At 31.7% G+C, this 16,482-nt stretch overlaps 1 protein-coding gene across 4 annotated transcripts in view; it reads right to left on the reverse strand.

Annotated features, from left to right (window-relative positions):
• Positions 1 to 16,482, reverse strand: part of LOC140445521 (ATP-binding cassette subfamily C member 4-like) — a 143,371-nt gene that overhangs the window by 74,712 nt on the left and 52,177 nt on the right. For 2 of the 4 annotated variants that reach the window (XM_072537603.1, XM_072537604.1), the window contains exon 2: positions 7,424 to 7,543. In XM_072537603.1, the coding sequence (XP_072393704.1) occupies positions 7,424 to 7,497 (74 nt within the window). In that variant the 5' untranslated portion in view covers positions 7,498 to 7,543. Of the gene's footprint in view, positions 1 to 6,288; positions 6,422 to 7,423; positions 7,544 to 7,822; positions 7,867 to 16,482 lie in introns of those variants that run through there. The other 2 variants (XM_072537602.1, XM_072537605.1) reach the window with 2 other exon arrangements.

Below are 16,482 nucleotides of genomic sequence, written 5' to 3' on the forward strand. Positions count from 1 at the left end.
ATGTTAAGGTATATGTCGGAAACCTGGTAATGTACATTTGCTATGTTTCACCAAACATCCCGCTTCGAGTATATGAAGAGTACATTGACTCGATTATGCAAAACGCTAGGATGGAGCATGTACCGGTCGTCATAGCTGGTGACCTGAATGCGAAGGATCGTCCATGGAGCCCACGAGTGCAAGATGGGAGAGGGAAATACCTAGCAGAATGGATCCATGCCATGGGGCTTACCGTGTTAAATGACTGTAAGGCACCTACATTTGTGAGAGGTAATAGTGAATCCTTTCTGGACATCACACTGGTTTCAACGACATTTCTAAACAGGGCCATCAGCTGGACTGTTTAGGAATAAGACTCGCTTAGCTTACACAAGCATGTGAGTTTTGAAATAGCTAGCCAAGGACAGAAACGTAAAAATGGGGATATCAATCTAAAGAGATGTTTAAATGAGGAGGTTTTTGTAGATGGTTTTGGCTTGATTGGTCCGGGAAGTGAGAATGTGCGTGAGCTAACTGAGGGTCTGAGTGATGCACAGGAGTTGTCTTGTGTAAGATCAAATGCGAGGTATGACAGAAAACAACCATACTGGTGGAACGAGCAGCTTGAAAATCTAAGGACAAATTGCATGAGAGTAAGAAGGGAGTGTAAGAGGTTAAGAAGAGTATAAGCAGGATATTTGAAAGAGAGAATAAATGGATTAAAGCGAATGCAGAATAAATACAGGAATGAGATAAGAAGATCTAAGAAAGAAAGGTGGAGTAACCTGCTTCAGGATCTCGAAAGGGATATCTAAGGGCAGGGCTTCAAGATTGTCTGTACCGAATCGAAGGGGAAAAAGACACCCTACCTTTCCTCAGGTGAATGCTAGGCGTGAAGGGGTTATTAGTTTCGTTGATGCGAAACCTTTTACTGAGTTGGAACTCGGCGAGGCTGTTGGACGGATAAAGATCCGAAAGGCATTTGGTATAGATGAAGCCATGCCGAAAACAGTAAGACTCGCCGCACTAAGATACCCGCAAGTTTTTCTGAGATTGCTAAACAAACTGCTTGAACAACAGCAGTTTCCAATAATGTTGAAAGAAGCTAAGGTTGTCCTTATCTCGAAAGGTAGAGGTATGATTTCGGCCAATTTGCCTTCTTAGTTCGATAGCTAAATTGTACGAACAGCTTGTAAAAGACCGCCTTGAGCAAGAGCTAGAAGAAAAGCATGCACTGAGAAACTGCCAATATGGTTTTAGGGCCAAAAGGTCTACCATAGATGCGGTCACAGATAGATAGTCACGTAGGATACAAAGAGATGGGTGGCTCTCATCTTGCTTGACGTCAAGAATGCCTTTAATACGGCATTATGGGAAAAAATCATGTCCAGGCTGAGAGAATTGGGCGTTAGTGAGTACCTGGTCAATGTATTTGACAAATACTTTACTGACAGGTCCATAAGAGAAAAGATACCAGCATCAGTTTGTCGCAGGGTGTTCCGCAGGGTTCAGTACTAGGTCCCATCCTGTAGAATGTCCTGTACGACGGGATGTGGAGGCTACAGATGCCAAGGGGATGCATTCTTGTAGCTTATGTTGATGATCTCGCACTGGTTGCGAAATCGAGTCAGAAAATAGACATGGCTAATGCTGCTAACACAGCCCTGCATCGCATTAGTAGGTGGATCAGAGAAAACAATTTACAGCTAGTGCCTCAGAAAACTAAGGTGTTAGTTCTCAAAAGAAGCCGTGAAAATCCTCTCTTCGCTTTATAGTGGAAGGTGTGGAGGTTGCACCGGTTAAATCGATTAAGTATCTGGGAGTCTGGTTGTCGGAAGGACTAAGGTTGGGAGTACATATTCAAAAGAAGGTAGAGAAGGCGAACCAAAATTGGAGGCGTTAATACGGCTGATGCCAAACATTGGAGGCCCAGGTAGCATCAAAAGAAAGGTGTTAAATGGAGTTTTCCAGTCGTTGGTAACCTACGCTGCCCCCGTGTGATGTAGCATACTAAACACTGCGAAATACACTAAGCTATGGAGACTTCGAAAAGGCGAATGCTCCTCAGGGTATCTAGAACATATAGGACAATTTCAAATGAGGCTCTATATGTCATTGGAACGGTGATACCGATCGTTTTGTTGTGCAAAGAACGAGCGAGGGTGTATGTGAGTAGGATGGATGTAAATATGGATGAGAATGAGAGAGAAAGAACGATAGTAGAGTGGCAGAGAGAATGGGCGAATAATAGCGGAAAGGCAAGGTAGACGAAGGAGCTTATTCCCGATCTAAGGCCGTGGTGGGAATATAAGTTCAAGAAACTAGACTACCTCCTGACTTAGTTTCTGACCGGACATAGTAGTTTTGGCACCTTCACAAATAGAATAGGCAAATCTGCCTTGGCAGACTGTACTGTTTGTGGAGTACCGGACGCTCCCGCCCACATTTTTAACTGCCAGAGATGGGCAAATAAGAGGGGAGATTTCGAGAGGCTAATGGCTTTCGGGCTGGATAAAAGAAACGTTGTAAACATAATGTTGAGAGGAGAGAAAGAATGGAGAGAAGTACACTGTCTGATTTCTAAGGTGATAAAGAAAAATGAGCAGGAGGACAGAGGAGGAAATTGAGCTAGAGATCTGAAATTTATGGATAATATTATTTATTAGTTTATGGCTTAACGTCTGAAACATTTTCTGATTTACGGTAATAGGTATGGTTATTTATATATTTTTAGATTTTTATTTTAGTTGTTCATTGAGTGGCAAGCCACCTCTCTGGAACGGTGGTTATAGTTTTAGTAGGAACACGGTTAATCCGGCACTACCCTGGGGTCTTGTGGCCGAGTATCCTAATCGGCCGAAAGATGCCAGGGTGTCTTGTTCCGTGACGTAGATGTCCAAAAAAGATTTCCCCCACCGTTGCCTGTCAGAATTCAATGAATACTTTTTTAGGCTCTTACGAATCTGGCAATACGGCAATTAAAAAAAAAGATTGCTGTCCATTGGCAAAATGACGTAGCCACGACGTCTTTTTACTCTTTACCTTTCCTTCCAGTACTATTTGCTAAAACGTGTATCGTTTTTCTCGTAATATGTACCCCAGATAATCTTATAGTAGAAACTCTCAATTTAGAAGAGTGATTTCATAGTTTAAATGCCGAATATCCTCAAATTTAAATGTACACAGCGGCTCTCGAAAACTGCCTGTTTTCTCGATTGCAATTTGCGTTTCCTCATAAGAAATTACAGAATATATAAAGTAGTATATTTATTTGTGCTTCTCTATAGTAGACTTGACCAGAAGTTGTCGTACAGTGTAGCCAAACCTATATTCTTCCACGCAGCGATTATTACCGTCATAAAAATACAAAAAAACATGATTTTTTCAGTAGTAAAAAATAAGCACAAAATTGTAATGAAATAAATTTTATTTATATGTTTCGTTTCGTTACATATTTAAATTTATAAAATAAAAATCGATATTTTAAAACATTATTTTTCAATCGTTTGGCAATGTTGGAATTAGCGAGAAAATTCCGTTTTACAATTCGGACCCAGACATGCCGTAAAACTAGTTTTTATTATTTTTTCGCCGAAGAAATGGTTCATGTACATTGGCGTTTCTATGGGTAGTACATTTTGTGAGTATATTTTATGTGATAAGTTTGTAAACTTATTGTTGTCAATACTGTTTTAACAATACTGTATTGTAGTATTGATAAAACGTGTTATTAATAATAAGAGTGTTATAGTTTGTGGTTTTATAGTAAATTTTTAGTTATATTCTTATACAGAATTGTTGAAATTATTGTATATATAGTATATACATAAATTATTGAAATACAATGGACGAAAAACAGAGTTGTTCCAAGAGAAGACAGCAAAATTCTGATGTTGATTCCAAAAATGAAAAGCCGCAAAGGAGAAAGAAAATGTTAACGTCCGAAGAGAATGTAATGATACGAAACGTTTATGAAGAAATTGTCGGCAGAAAAATGGCATTAAATGTTAGCGAAGCGGTCGACATTTGTAGCAGTTTAACAAAAGTATCCGTTAGCTGTATTTATCGTGTACTTAAAAATACATCGGAAAATAAAAAGCAGGAAAAAGGTAAAACTAGAGGTAGGAAAAGCATGGTTTTCGATGACGAGACAAGGAATATTATACGTTAAAAAATTCATTCATTTTATTTTCGGAGTGAAATTCCAACACTAAAAAAAATTTCTCAAGAGCTCGAAAACGATGACTCTTTACCCAAGATATCTCGTAGGGTCTTAATCAGAACCATGCGCGAAATTAACTTTCGATATCTAAAACGCAACAGAAAAAGTATGCTATTAGAAAAAAATGAAATTATTCTGTGGAGAAGAAAATATTTAGAAGAAATACGAAAAATTCGCAGCACTGGACGCAAAATATATTATTTGGATGAAACCTAGATTAACGAAGGTCATACAGTTGGAAAAGTTTGGCAAGATTTAAATGTCAAAAGTAAACGCGAAGCATTTATAGAAGGCTGGTCTACAGGATTAAAAGCTCCATCAGGAAAGGGACGGCGTTTAATCATCACCCATATAGCAAGTGATACAGGGTTCCTTGATAATGGTTTGCTTCAATTTGAGTCGAAAAAAACAGGTGATTATCATAAAGAAATGACTTCCGAAGTATTTGAGCGCTGGTTTAAGAGAATCTTACCAAAATTGGAATCTGGGTCTGTGGTTGTTATGGACAATGCGCCACATCATAGCCGCAGACTAGAACAATTACCGACGACGGCATGGCGGAAAGGGAGAATTCAAGAATGGCTTACAGAAAAGGGGATTGCATACGAAGAATCAATGCTCAAAATTCAACTACTTGATATTGCACGGTTAAGAAAAAGTGAATATCTTAAATATGTTGTGGATGAAACTGCAAAAGATTATGGTGTCAAAGTTCTACGTCTAGCACCTTATCATTGCGAACTTAATCTCATTGAACTTATCTGGGCGCAAGTGAAAGGAAAAGTAGCACGCAATAACAAAACGCTCAAATTAAACGAAGTTAAGGAACTTTTGATTCAAGCAATCCTCCATGTAACTCCAGAGAAATGGACTAAATGTATAGGCCACATAATTAAAGAAGAATATCGTATGTGGGAACTTGGCACTCATGTCAAAGTTTTACTAGACCCAATTATAATTACACCAGGCGAAGATAATGACAGCGATAGCAGCACTGCATCTTCAGATTTAGACAGCGAATAATATTTTCTAATAGTTTAGTAGGAACATCAGCATAAAAAAACCAAAAACAAAAAAAAAAAACGAGAAGAACATAGTAAGTGTATATAGTGTTTGTGTTTAAATAGAATAGTACAATGTTTTGTTACATCCAAAATTATTTTTATTTTGTTTTTATAGAATTTTATTTTGTTTTATAGGATTTTATTTTGTTTTGTTTTATACTGTTTAAGTGTTTTGTTTATTTTATTTAATGGGACAATATGGCTCTTGGCGAACACCCATTTAAAAAAAAAGTGACGCGCCACAAGACATACCTCTCGGGTGGTGTGGAAACTGTCTTAAAATTTGTTTTAGAAAAATTTCATTGTGTAACTCTTTAAGGACGGGTCACGTCAAAAGACGTTTGAGCGTAACTTCCGCGACAGCCTGGTGGCATCAGTAAGCTTTCTGCAAAATTACTTGTTTTTTATAGCTTTTTGTTTGTGGCATTCTGTATTTTTAGGAGACTGTATGGAATAAGCCACAAAATATTTATTTATAGGTATAATTTACTGTTTTTTCGATCTCTATTATAAAGACATCGTTTTCAAATATACAAGTGATAGTAATATTTATTTTTTTATGGCTTTTTGCTTGCCGTTCTGTATACTTAGAAATAATGTTGGGAATAAGTAACAATATATTTAATTGAAATGTTTAATTTACTGACGTTTCGATCTCTATATAAAGAGATCGTTTTCAAATATACAAATGATAGCAATATTTATTTTTCTGTGGCTTTTTGCTTGTGGCATTCTGTATTTTTAGGGAGAATGTTGGAAATACGCCACAATACATATATTTACATGTTTATTTTACTGACGTTTCGATCTCTATTACAGAGACCGTTTTTAAAGTTAAGAAAAAAAAAGAAAATAATATAAGAATATATAAATATATAATAATAAACAAATAAAATAAATATAACTATAATTTATATCTTTGAAAACGGTCTTTGGATATAGAGATGGAAACTTCAGTAAAAACCTGCAGATAAATATATTGTGGCCTATTTTGAACAATAATATTTAAACAATATAATATACCTAACGTTGAAATAAAAGTGAGTGTACGCCACTGGATTTTCATACGTCTTTCCCCACTTCTACGCCTTCAAACGATGACTCACTCTCCCAAATAGTGAAATTAGAGTTTAAATATGTTCATTTTCATTTTATCATCAGTTATTGATGACTTTGGTCTTGCATGGGAGCTTCATACTTTTGCTTCATTCTGTTTTTAAGAAAGTCATTCTATTATAGCTACTCTACTTCATTTTCTTTCTAGCTTTAAGTTCTATCTGCTATCGAAGGTTGGAAATTATCATGGATATAAGGACAATGTTGACTGCTGCTCTAAGTAGTTCTGTACTACTGCATTCAAATCATTCCTTTAAGTTCTTATACCAGGATATTCTTCGTCTTACCACAATAACTTCATCTGCAACCGATATTATGGTGGTAGTAACATTGTTGTCAGATCTTCGGTTTTTCTGAAAATATAATGAACTTTTTTATTTCAAATGGATCATCCTATATATTTTTTGTCTTTTGAAGTCCTTAAGAAATACTGATTATTTTTTATGTTATGTTTCCTATACAATAATTCCATAATTTCGGAATTATTTCTGTATTTACGTTATCTTCACTGAAGTTAAACTAATACATTTAGATGACTGTAACTATTACAGTAATAACTTTTACGTTTCGTTAAATTAGTATTGTTGGTGTATATTTAAAGTAACAATAATTGATTGTATATCTACCTGAAAAAAAAATGAATTGAAATTTTAATGATAATAGGATATGTTTATATACGTAGAAGTCAACAAGAAACGTTTAATATCTTTAATAATTTATATCATGACCGGAATCCCATAAAAAAATCTACTGTCAATAAATTAGTAAAAAAAAAAACGAAACTGGTTCACTAAAATATTTATAGAAGTCAGGGCAAAGAAAAATCGCATCAACAAATCTTTAGATGTGTGTGTCCTATTAGAAGGCGATCTTTACTTTAGCACTTAAATCGATTCTTACTTTTTTCTCATTACGAAACTTATCTATGTGTTTTACCAGACATTTTTTTAAATTAATAAATACGATATAAACGCTTTTATATTAATAACATATATAAATTGGCAAAAAAATGGTAGGTAAAAAAAGACTTTATATTACTTACCCAAAAAATAATTTCGATAATGGATTAGCCTTGGGCCTAGGATTTTCATATTTAAGGTGATGTCCTGTATTCATGGTAAAACAGCTTTATATTTTTCTTGTTTTCAACACCAAATACCCGCTAAAAAATATAAAAATATAAAATTTAAATATATATATATATATATATATATACATATATATATATATATATATATATATATATATATATATATATATATATATATATATATATATATATACGCTCAAATTATCGGGTAAAGTGGTCTGTAATAAAAATCTTTCTTTTTTCTAAATTACTCAATATTTCGCCATTTATTTAAAAGCTTCCTCAGGAGTAAACTAAAAACAATTTGAACATTACAAAAAATGGCGTACAAATACATTTTAAAACACTCACAGAATTTAAAAGATTTTGCAAATAAAAACTGACATTGAAGTATTTGAAATATTGAATGTCAAGATTAAATTGTCTTAAGCACGTTCGTTACAGCCATACGATAAAAAATTCAAATTATTTCAAATGTAAAAATAAAAATAACAATAAAAGAAAAGTTAGAAGAATAATATTTATTTGATAAATTATTAAGGTTAGTTGTTATTACGATGAATGTTGGCTATTTTTAATATTTATAAATTTTGTTAAATATGTTACAATATATGTTACTTAACTGTCCAGTGTCCGTTTTATAATTTAAAGTATTTTTATTTTTGTTAATGTAATACATTTCAAGAAATAATCTACTTTTGTAGTTATCAGCCTGTGCCAAAATATCAGCTTTGTTATAGTCTAGCATATGACCAGTGTTTTCATAGTGCTCAACCACTGCGCAAGTATTTTTTCTCAAGCGGCAATCACTTTTATATTGTGTGATGCGTTGTTTTAGCCATTGTGATGTTTGACCAATATAGCTATTTTGACATCCTAAACACGGTATTTCATAAACGACATTACTTTTATATAAGGTTGGTACTGGGTCTCTGATTTCTGAAAATAGTTGTTTGCTGTTCATGGTATTAAATTTAGCTATACTAATATTAGGAACATTTTTGAATATGGATATGACAGAATGAGTTAGACCATTAATAAAGGGAAGTTTTTTATATTTGATTGATTTGTTATTAGAATCATGGACGGGACCGTCATAGAAATTAGTGCTGTAAATCAGTTTTTTTTAAATTTGTTTAGGATATCCGTTGTTACGAAAAATTTTGTATATTATGTTCAGATTTTTTTGTAAAAAGTTGTCATCAACAATGGACATTATCCTGTTTTTCATACCTAGTACGGTATTATATTTTTGACGGGTGGTATGGTTTGAATAGTAATCTATATACCTGCCTGATGCTGTGGGCTTTTGGTACCAATCCAATGTAAAAATATTGTCATTTGTTCTTATTACTCTTGTGTCTAAAAATGGTATACTAAAATCTGTCTCAGTTTCAATTGTAAACTGAAGATGTTTATTAAATGAATTAAAAATGTTTAGTGTGGTATTGATGTGATAAGATGGAACTGCACATATGATGTCATCGACATATTTATATATAAACGGTAATTCAAAAGGTAATTGCGTAATCACATTATCTAAGAGATGATCAGTTACAATAGTTGCAAGGATTGGACTAATCGGGGAACCCATCGGTGTTCCAAAAATTTGAGAATAAAATTTACCATTGAAACTAAAGTAAGTGTTGTTAAAAAGGAACCTAAGAATTTGTAGAAAAATGTCTTTTGATAATGTCGTGTAGTCTTTTATAAGGTTCCAATTTGATTCTATAATGTCCGTGACCATATTTAGTGGAATGTTTGTAAATAGCGACACCACATCTAAAGAAATTAAAACATTATCATTTGGTAACTGCATTCCCCTAACAGCATTGACAAAGGTAAATGTGTCCTTAGAATTATAATTATTGTGATATTCAAAGGCATCAGTTAATGTATCAGCAAGGAATTTAGAAATGTTGTAGGTAGTAGATTTTACAGAACTTACAATAGGCCTGAGAAGAATGTCAAATTTATGAATTTTAGGCAAACAATAAAGTTTAGGGAAACATGAGTCATAAATTATCAACTTTTTTGCAACTTGTTCAGTAAGTTGATCTTGTTTTTTTAAGGTTTTTATTAGGTCATTATAGTTTTTTTGTATCACTGACGTAGGATCTTTGTCCAAACCCTTATAAGTCGATTTGTCGTTTAACAACGTTAAGGTTTTGTCGATATACTCCTGTTTGTTTATAGCTACCGTACATCCACCTTTGTCAGATTGTAAAATGTAAGTCTAAATGTAACTTTAAATATTGTTTTACATACTTAAACATTTTGTTCATTGTTGTGGGGGGTTTAGATTTTGAATTCTGTAAGTAATTAGTTACTACATTTGTTACTTGTACCCTAAGAATATCTTTAGATTCAACTGTTATCTCATCGATGATATTTTCTACATCAGCTAAAAAAATATCTAACTTAAAATCTGGGGGTGTACACTCAACGCTAAATTTTGGACCAAGAGAGAGAAAATCAGACACTTCTTTTGGAAAGTCAACGCTGGACAAGTTTTTGAACCATTTGTCATTGTTTAAAAATAATTGGTTGGAAAATAAGTTATTGGTTAGCTGTTCAAATTTTTTTATGTTATTAAGTTTCACTTTGTTAAAAACATTTGAAAAGCTCTTTTTTAACCTTAGTTCATATTCAATTAATATGTTTGTAGGAACAAACTGCTGCAACTCACACTTAATCTTATTAATATCATTCTTCGCATTTGAAACATTATTGCAAGTTATTTTTATTTCTAAATTTAATGTTTTTTATGAATCTCATTAATGAATTTATCTACTTTAATATTTAAAACTTTGTCATTACCTACGTATAATAAGCTGCGTAGATTACATGTACTGTTAATGGGTTCCCCGATTAGTCCAATCCTTGCAACTATTGTAACTGATCATCTCTTAGATAATGTTATTACGCAATTACCTTTTGAATTACCGTTTATATATAAATATGTCGATGACATCATATGTGCAGTTCCATCTTATCACATCAATACCACACTAAACATTTTTAATTCATTTAATAAACATCTTCATTTACAATTGAAACTGAGACAGATTTTAGTATACCATTTTTGGACACAAGAGTAATAAGAACAAATGACAATATTTTGACATTGGATTGGTACCAAAAGCCGATAGCATCAGGCAGGTATATAAATTACTATTCAAACCATACCACCCGTCAAAAATATAATACCGTACTAGGTATGAAAAACAGGATAATGTCCATTGTTGATGACAACTTTTTACAAAAAAATCTGAACATAATATACAAAATTTTTCGTAACAACGGATATCCTAAACAAATTTAAAAAAAACTGATTTACAGCACTAATTTCTATGACGGTCCCGTCCATGATTCTAATAACAAATCAATCAAATATAAAAAACTTCCCTTTATTAATGGTCTAACTCATTCTGTCATATCCATATTCAAAAATGTTCCTAATATTAGTATAGCTAAATATAATACCATGAACAGCAAACAACTATTTTCAAAAATCAAAGACCCAGTACCAACCTTATATAAAAGTAATGTCGTTTATGAAATACCGTGTTTAGGATGTCAAAATAGCTATATTGGTCAAACATCACAATGGCTAAAACAACGCATCACACAACATAAAAGTGATTGCCGCTTGAGAAAAAATACTTGCGCAGTGGTTGAGCACTATGAAAACACTCGTCATATGCTAGACTATAACAAAGCTGATATTTTGGCACATACTGATAACTACAAAAGTAGATTATTTCTTGAAATGTATTACATTAACAAAAATAAAACAATTTAAATTATAAAACGGACACTGGACAGTTAAGTAACATATATTGTAACATATTTAACAAAATTTATAAATATTAAAAATAGCCAACATTCATCTTAATAACAACTAACCTTAATAATTCATCAAATAAATATTATTCGTCTAACTTTTCTTTTATTGTTATTTTTATTTTTACATTTGAAATAATTTGAATTTTTTATCGTATAGCTGTAACGAACGTGCTTAAGACAATTTAATCTTTCAATATTTCAAATACTTCAATGTCAGTTTTTATTTGCAAAATCTTTTAAATTCTGTGAGTGTTTTAAAATGTATTTGTACGCCATTTTTTGTAAAGTTCAAATTGTTTTTAGTTTACTCCTGAGGAAGCTTTTAAATAAATGGCGAAATATTGAGTAATTTAGAAAAAAGAAAGATTTTTATTACAGACCACTTTACCCGATAATTTGAACGTATTTATAAATTATTTTTTGGTCGAAATAATCACTTCCAATATATATATATATATATATATATATATATATATATATATATATATATATATATATATATATATATATATATATATATATATACAGATTGAACGAATTTAAAACGGAACATACGAAATCAATGTATTTAGGCTCAACTCCGCTCTAGGTGGTTGGCCAACAAAAGGTTGTCAAATAATTATATTATAAAAATCCAATACTTCAGCGGGCTACTGGATTCGGAACTCATTCAAGAACAAGTCAAAACTCCACCCAAATAGGTTGCCTAGAATCACTAAAAAACTAGACTTAAAAAGCAGTTATTATGCTGTCAATCCACTTATCGCTTCCTTATAGTCCAAGAGATAGGGCCGAATTTATAATGTTAACTATTAAATATTTTTGGTATAACAAATAGTAATTTTACTTATTTTTTATTACAATAAAAAGGTTTTTAAATTTACATTGCATAAATAATGATTGTTCAGATATAAGAAAAATTTGATTTATTATTACATTAATAATCAAATACAAAATATATTATTTCTATTTATCAATAGGTAAAATTCAAATTGTAGAATTCCTTTAACATTTTATAAATAATTATTAATAAAAATCAATTTAATAGTGGAATTATCAATTTTTTAAGTTTTGAAATTTACTTTGTAGATATTTTCAATATTTTTTTAACGTGACAACGTCTTAAATTAGGTTGTGGCTCGGAGTCATTCATGAAAAAGTGTAACGCCCGCTCACGTCTGTTACAGTGAGTCACCGAACGAGAGAGAGGCCCGCCGGACCGGCGAATGCCTTGCGTCTCTCTCCCACTCAAACATGATCGGTCCGCTGCGCGCGCAGCACTAGAGAATTAGGCGCGTTGAATCGGTGCGTGCTTCCGTGCTTGTGTCTCTGTCTTTCTCGAGCGTTCTTGGCGTTCAAGACACATTACAGCAGAAACACTTCCTTTCATTTCATATTTCTCCTATCATCGTCCTATCCTCAACAAAATCACTCAAATAGAAATTAGTTAAGTTTAAGTTTACATGTACAATGTTTTAGTAAACAAAATATATTTCTATAGTTAAAATTTGTGCAATTCTTATTTTCATTCAATTCCTTGTTCCTATTGTGCAATTTAATAATATTCATATCAATAAATATTCTACCGAGAAAAAGACGTTGTCACGTAAAATCTTCGCCCGTAAAACCGACTTTACAGGCAACCGATTTTTTTTTAACTTTCAAGTTGATTGAATTTTTTTTCATTAGTTAATTATAATTTTACAAATTCTGTTTGGACATTATTTTGCATCATTATTATTTTAAAATATTAAAATAATAATGATGCGCGTTCATTTAGATCAGTAATTCTAGACGCATGCGCTAAATGTAATAAGTATCAAGATGCTTTTATTCAACTTCGATTTGACTGACTTCGATTGTAATGAAGTTTTTGAAACCTTAGTCACTTATATGGAACAGGACTGACGAGAACAATTCCAAAAAGAAAAGTAAACGATGTCAGATTTTTACTATTTAACCGGCAGTATAAGTTGCATGATGTGAACGAGCCTTAAAAAAAAACTAAAAAATTTCGATGCTTCAAGCTTACCACCATGTCAAGATGAATTACACCAACATCTACTGCGAGCTCATTATATTTCAAATATTTGGACAAATGCTCATAAAAAAGTACCAACAGAATTGATTGTTGAAGAACATGGTTGGGAGTTTGAAGATGAAACATATAAATTCAAATGGTTTAGTGGACCTCAGATGCCAGAATTAGTTCGAGAAGTAGTGATTGAAAATGAAGCAGATAATGAATGTGATATTATTGAAAGTAAAAGTGACGAAGATTATGAATGTGATAACATCAATGAGAGTGAGAAAAATGACGAAGTTTTTCTAAATTTTTTTTTTCTTATCGGAAAAATCGTTTGAAAATTTTTGGAAAAAAATCATGGTATAACTTACAGAAAATTGAAAGGATTCTACAAATTAGATTTTACCTCAAAAAATTACGAAAATTTTCATTTACGGAAATTTTTTTGGAAAATTTTGAGGAAAACTCTACTTGACGCTTCTCAGAATAGTAACAGCAGTGAGCATACAAATTTTCAAATCAATCGGTATAAAAATATCATAATAAAATCAGTTTGAAAATTGTTACCGAGACCTAAAATGCGCAGGCAAGTGGTACATTTGACCCCGTTTTGTGGCTCTCTGTACCAACCCAGCTGTCCGCCCTTTTGGATTTAGAGTTTTTAGGGGCTAAATAATAAGCCATGAAAATGGCGGACATATTACTTATCGTTAATTTTTCCCCAAAAAATTGCAACTTCACCCCTGTCCGCCACCCCTTATGTATCCACTCTCGCGTCCGCCCTTTGGGATTTCGTCTAGTTATACCAAGATCTTACTCTGGGCAAATTTTCAGCCATATTATCGATCGTTAATTTTTCCGAAAAAAATTTCAACTTCATCCCTGTATAGCCACCCCCTGTACCACGAGGTACGTCCGCCTGTAAGGCAAAGTCTTAACCCAGATACAATGAATATATTCCAATAGAGAAATGTCATATTACTGATCAGTTCAAAATTTCGGCTCTATCTCTCCGACTATTAGGCAAACTCCTCTTTCCTTTAAAGGAGACAGATAGTTGAACGATATTTTATACAATGTCTATCACCGGGTATGTATTTATTTTTGTCCAAGTTTTATATTGGTCCACTATTTCAAATGCAGTTCAAACAGACATATATTAAATTTTATGTTCCGTTTTAAATTGGTTCAATCTGTATAAGAATAAGAAAAAAGAAGTACTTGTGACTCGTTTGGAACAAATATATAACTGTTTTGGATGGGTTGGAGTCAATAATAGGGCTATTGGTTAACTATTTTTTTATTCTCGAGCTTTCAATTGTGTTTACAATTATTATCAAGAGCTAAAAAAGACAAAATACTTACAAGGTTGAACTAAAAAGAAAAAACAATTTTTGTTAACTTACCAAATAAAAATTAGTTTGGTAAGTAAAAATCACTGCTTACATCTTCAAAATATTTAATACAAAAATGTTTTTATCTAATAAATGTTTCTCTGAAAAATTTTTATAATTTTGAAAACATTTTTTTAATATAAGAATAATTGAATTTATAAATAAGTTCAAATAGCAACCAATTACAAATAGCCTCAATGTCATAAATGCCAACATAAAATTTTTATTTTTGACAATTAAATTGCCAAAAGTAAAACTTCGTTTAAACATTCTTTTTTATTTAGTAACAAAAAGAAGAAGATTTATTCACCGTTGACAGATGTCTGAAAGAATGTGACAGATATATGGAGAATTAAATATGACATTTTACAAGTTTTATATATATAAATCATAAAGAAAGAATATAATTATAAATTTTGCTTAAATTTTGAATTTCAGATCTTTTGTTTAAACTCTTATCATTTTTGCTAATACAAATCATTTCCAAAAAAGTCCTTTTAAATTTATTACTTTCACTACATAAAATTTTAATGTTATCAAAATCCATAATATGGTCTTTATCGATTACATGTTCTGCCAAAGCACAAGATGGTTTTTTAATTCTGCAATCACTTTTGTGAGAAATAATGCGATTTGAAAGATTTCTTCCGGTCTCACCAACATATTCAGCCTCACACTGAGTACAACTAATGCTGTATACTAAATTCGTTTTTTCAAATTTGTCTATAGGATATTTAGTTTTAGAATATAAAGATGAAATAGTTTTGATGTTCTTTGTTGCTATTTTTATATTGTCAATAACCTTTAGTGTTTGTATTAATTTAGGTGTTAATGATGGTATAAAAGGTAGTGAATGATAATAGATGTTCTGATTGTTAGATACAATGTTTTGAGATTGAGCAAAAAATGGTGTTAAATTATTTATATTACCAATATTAGAAAAAAGCATCCTATGTAGCATATCTGGAGGATAAGAGTTTTCAATTAAAATATTTTTTAACAATTGAAGATCTTCATGTAGATAATCTGGATGAGAAAGTTTTAAAACACGTTCTTTTAATCCTGTTATAAGGTTCATTTTCATCTTATTTGGATGATGAGAGTAATAGCTTATAAATCTATAACTACATATGGGTTTTCTGAACCATCTGGTTTTCAACATATTGTCTGTATTTCTTACAATTCTCATGTCAAGGAATGGTAGAGAATTATCTACCTCTTCCTCAACTGTAAATTGTATATGTTGATTATGATTGTTGAAAATGTTGACTGTTTCATGAATTTTGTGTTTAGGAAGTGCCAAAACTAAATTATCTACTTATCTTTTAACAAAAGGAATTAAAAAAGTGCAATTGTTGATACAATCACTGATAACATCATCCATGACATTTAAGAGTTCTTAAATGATACTAAGTATTACACTACACTTGGAAGGAGTCCTGTTTGTACTTTGCAACAAAAAGCAAATTGTCTAGTATCTAAATTAAACATAAAGAAATTTATTGATAATAAAAAAGCAAAAGAGCTCAAAATTTATAATTCTATTGCTCCACGGTTCTATGCTCTGCCAAAAATACATAAACCAACTTTATCTATGAGACCAATTGTTTCATCTTTATGCCCTCCTAATGGACCAATAGCACAGCTCCTCACTGACATCTTAACTAATGTTATAATTTAAACAACAATTTTTACATTAAAGATTCATTTGATTTTAGTTCTTTCATTAATAATTTCCAATT

The sequence above is a fragment of the Diabrotica undecimpunctata genome, chromosome 7 (assembly GCF_040954645.1).
Source record: "Diabrotica undecimpunctata isolate CICGRU chromosome 7, icDiaUnde3, whole genome shotgun sequence".
NCBI classification, from domain to species: domain Eukaryota; kingdom Metazoa; phylum Arthropoda; class Insecta; order Coleoptera; family Chrysomelidae; genus Diabrotica; species Diabrotica undecimpunctata.